Below are 3,561 nucleotides of genomic sequence, written 5' to 3'. Positions count from 1 at the left end.
AAAGATCAGACATGACATGTGTTAACATCCCAGAACAATTTATCCTCTACTTGGCCAAACCTCATTTCACTCACTCAGCTGAACGTAATTAGACCTCAAGTTTGTCCTAATTTCAATCTCTGCAGAAAAGAGGTTACCTTTCTTCAGCAATACGTGGCTGCTCTGAAACGCTGGCAGTGATCTGGAAGGAGAAACTGCAAAGGTGCACACCATCTCACAGATTGAGACAAGAAGCTGCTAAGACAGTGTGGTACGTACATTAAAATGCAAACCTGTATGCCACAGCACCTGCTTGGAGTTTCAGTCAACACACCCAAGCAGGAAGTAGCAAGAACCCATGAGCCACACAGTGCATGAGCTATTTTTAGATAAATGTTATACAATTTTCCCTCTAGCTCCATGGATGAGAAACATATGCTGCAGCTACAGACCCATTACAGTTTAATCTTACCCCAAACAAGATGGTAAATCTTCAGATCCTAATAAAGGCTAGGCTGCTCAAGGAGCAAAGCACTATTCAAGTCTTTGCTATGTTCAGGCTACACAATCTGGCCTGGAGCAAGCTAAACTGCACATGGCTTTGTGAAAACAAATTCATTTGATTTTTCCTAACCTTTGTAATAAGGTTCTTGCTTCTTGAGTGGAACTGGAGGAAAGACTAGATCTGCTTCCTGTGAAACATATCACTTAGATATTGTACAAAAGATAAATTTAAGAAAGCTGATTTACTCCTCTATCAAAAAAGAATATCATGGTGAAACAATGGGATGGATCTGCCCCAAACCCCTTAAGTCAGGGCCTTGAGACAGAAGACAAGCCACCTTCTTACACTGCTTAATGCGTCAGGAAGATCCTTTAGGAAATAATTTTTCCTTAAAGGTGTTGAAATTTTAGTGTGATTTTTCTGATGAAGTAGTTTGTGTTCTGCCCCCGCCTCCCCTCCCCCCCAAAAAAAAGCCACTAACCTACCTGCATGAGGCATGAGTAGCTGGCAAGTAGAACAAGGATCTTTGTCAGAAACAGTACTGACCTCATACCTAGCAACAGCCACAGATTCAGACTAAATCCTTGCTCCAAGACAGATTTTACGTTAAACCTACACAGAAGTCGTCCCTTGGGAAAAAATGCACAATTAGCAGTTGCAAGACTAAGGGAAGACACTAACAACTTGTTTGTTCTCAAAGTTTCCTCAATCCAAGTGACAGTGTTCTCAATAAGTAAATAAATGAAGTCTCACACCAGTTTTTGATTGCTTGAAACAGTAGTCAAAGTCTCAGGCTACATTTATACACATCTCGAACAAGCCTGGTAGCCACTATCAAGCAACTGACATTACTAGTGTTAAGCTGGTCCTAAGGGCTATATGACTGCAGACAGCACTGTGCAAAACAGGGAAATACATTTTTTAGTTGCTATGATGTGTGAGTATGTTTAAAGAAGTCTACTAAGCCATGTAACGGTTTGGGGTTCTTTAATGATTAAAGTTATACCCAACACATACTGGACAATTTACATTTGCAAGCAGTAACATCTTTGCACTTTAGTTACAGCACAGCCTGTCCACTTTACCAGGACCAGAAAAAGAGCCTACTGCCAAACGGAGAAGGCTTCAGCTCTCCTTCAATGGGCGGATTTGGCTCTGGTCTAGGTCTAGAGTGATAGGCATTCTCAGGCATAGGACGATCTGTCTTCACTTTCGTAACCTGGAGAGAAAAAAGAAGAAATTATACAACTTCTCACAGCATTTAATTGAAAAGCTAGATCGGGACAGAACTTAAAGGAAGAACTACCAAGAAGTACCAAACACCACTAAGGAAACACTGTTGATCTGCTGACAGCTCCTATCTTCAGAGTACTTCTAAAAAAAAGGGCGGGTAGGGGCATTTTACTCATAACTACAGAGTAATTCTACATGTGTGTGAGCTTCACTCCTAAAGGAAAGGTCTCTGGTTAGGAAAAGCAAAAAAGTAAGAGTAAGTGGCGTTGTCTAAGAAAAGTGCAAGTCTTCTGGGAAGGCAACCCTGGAGAACACTGACAGAGCCTTGACTTCTAGTAAAGTCCTCAAGCTTCCAGTGTTGAGTTCATGAATCACCTTCTGGCCAGGAGAAGAGTTTGAGACCTGGACTGAACAAAATGTCCCTAAGGGAAAAAAGAATCTGGCTATCTGACCAAAAAGGTATGACGTTACCTTAGAGAGCTCTCCCAGATCAGGTCTCACCCAACCCAACTTCTCTAGCACACAGTTATCAAATACTGCCTGCTGCTTTCGGCATCGACGGAGCTCCTGCAAGTTGGTATAGTCAATGCACGTCCAGTACTCAGTAAATGGCTCTGCACAGTGCATCTTAATCTTCCTGTAAAAGATTGCAGAAAGAAAACTGTTAGCAAGTGTTGCAGCTTTAATGTTTTTCCCTCTTACTCATTCAAACTTTAACTTGTGATAAAGTGGTTTCGTAGTTTTAAGTTCTCAGGAACCCCTAAAGCCTTCAGAGAAGTCAGTATTTGATGCATCATTACACAGAACTTGATACCAATACCAGTAAAATTTGTATCACTGTAGCTAGAAGTAGGAATAGCAATAACTTAATCCATACGTGGAAGGTATTCTTGTTAGGTTGGTGTACAGAGCTCCTCCATATGGGATGCTTGTTTTGCTAAGTAACATAGTGTATATTATACAATGCTCTAATGCTTCCAAATTGATTTGGTATCTTAAGCTCAAGAAGACAGGCTTAGGACAGAGGTTTCTGATTACAAGCTGCTATACTGGAAATGGACATACTTTAAGCTAATTAAACTAGGCCTTCTGCTAGCAACTTAAGAACGTGACACTGGCTCATGCCTTTATCTACGTTTTTGGTCACAAGAGGTAAATTGTGTGTCTACTCGAGCTTGCACAGTAGCACACCTGTGAAACTGAGAGAATAGACAATGCAAAGCTTAGGTCGGTTTCCTGGATTTCATAATATCGATGCAAGGTACAGCAGCAGCAAGACTTCCACCACCCCCCAGCATTCCTTTGCTAACCCAACAAAAACCTGAGCCAGTTTCTCTGGAGCAGAGGCCATGGAGCTTCCTATGAAAGGATAAGTTCACGTATAAATAAATAAAACGGGCATGGCCTCTATCCCCAAGAGTTAAAGTTTATGAAGCAAGAATAAAGACTTTGAAGGCCGTGATGGTGGCGGCATTTTTAATTAAACCCAGTGACTGCCAGCTCTCGAATAACAAAGCTCGGCAAGGGCGCGCTACACCGGGAGATCCCCCGAAACACCTTCACCTTCAGGGCAGACGAGGGCCTCCGCCCTCGCAGCAGCGGGGCTCTCCGCCCTCCGGGGCGCTGGGAGGCGGGCGGCCGCCGGGGGAGACTCGCTGAGGGGTCCCGCTCACCTGAAGAAGTCGAGGGCGCACTGGTTGACCTGCCGGCCCTCCCGCAGGCACCTCCGCGGGTCCTTCTCCTCCCAGCGGCAGAGCATGAACTCCTTGTTGGGGCGGTCGCACTGCGCGCCGTAGTGGTGGGCCGCGGCCTTCAGCACGGCCGAGCTGACTCTCACCTACAGC

The 3,561-nt window shown here is 44.2% G+C and overlaps 1 protein-coding gene across 1 annotated transcript; it reads right to left on the bottom strand.

Moving 5' to 3' along the window:
* Positions 1 to 1,454: 1,454 nt before the first annotated feature.
* On the bottom strand, positions 1,455 to 3,551 carry NDUFA8 (NADH dehydrogenase (ubiquinone) 1 alpha subcomplex, 8, 19kDa; the record flags this gene model as incomplete). Its single annotated transcript, XM_009584682.1, has 3 exons — positions 1,455 to 1,703; positions 2,189 to 2,354; positions 3,391 to 3,551. Coding segments are annotated over 3 exons (465 nt in total), but the record flags the coding sequence as incomplete, so codon positions are not given.
* Between the last annotated feature and the right edge of the window lie 10 nt (positions 3,552 to 3,561).

This window comes from Fulmarus glacialis, unplaced genomic scaffold (genome assembly GCF_000690835.1).
Source record: "Fulmarus glacialis isolate BGI_N327 unplaced genomic scaffold, ASM69083v1 scaffold25519, whole genome shotgun sequence".
Lineage (NCBI taxonomy): Eukaryota > Metazoa > Chordata > Aves > Procellariiformes > Procellariidae > Fulmarus > Fulmarus glacialis.
The sequence above is the reverse complement of the archived record's forward strand: the minus strand, read 5'-3'. Positions and strand labels throughout refer to the sequence as shown.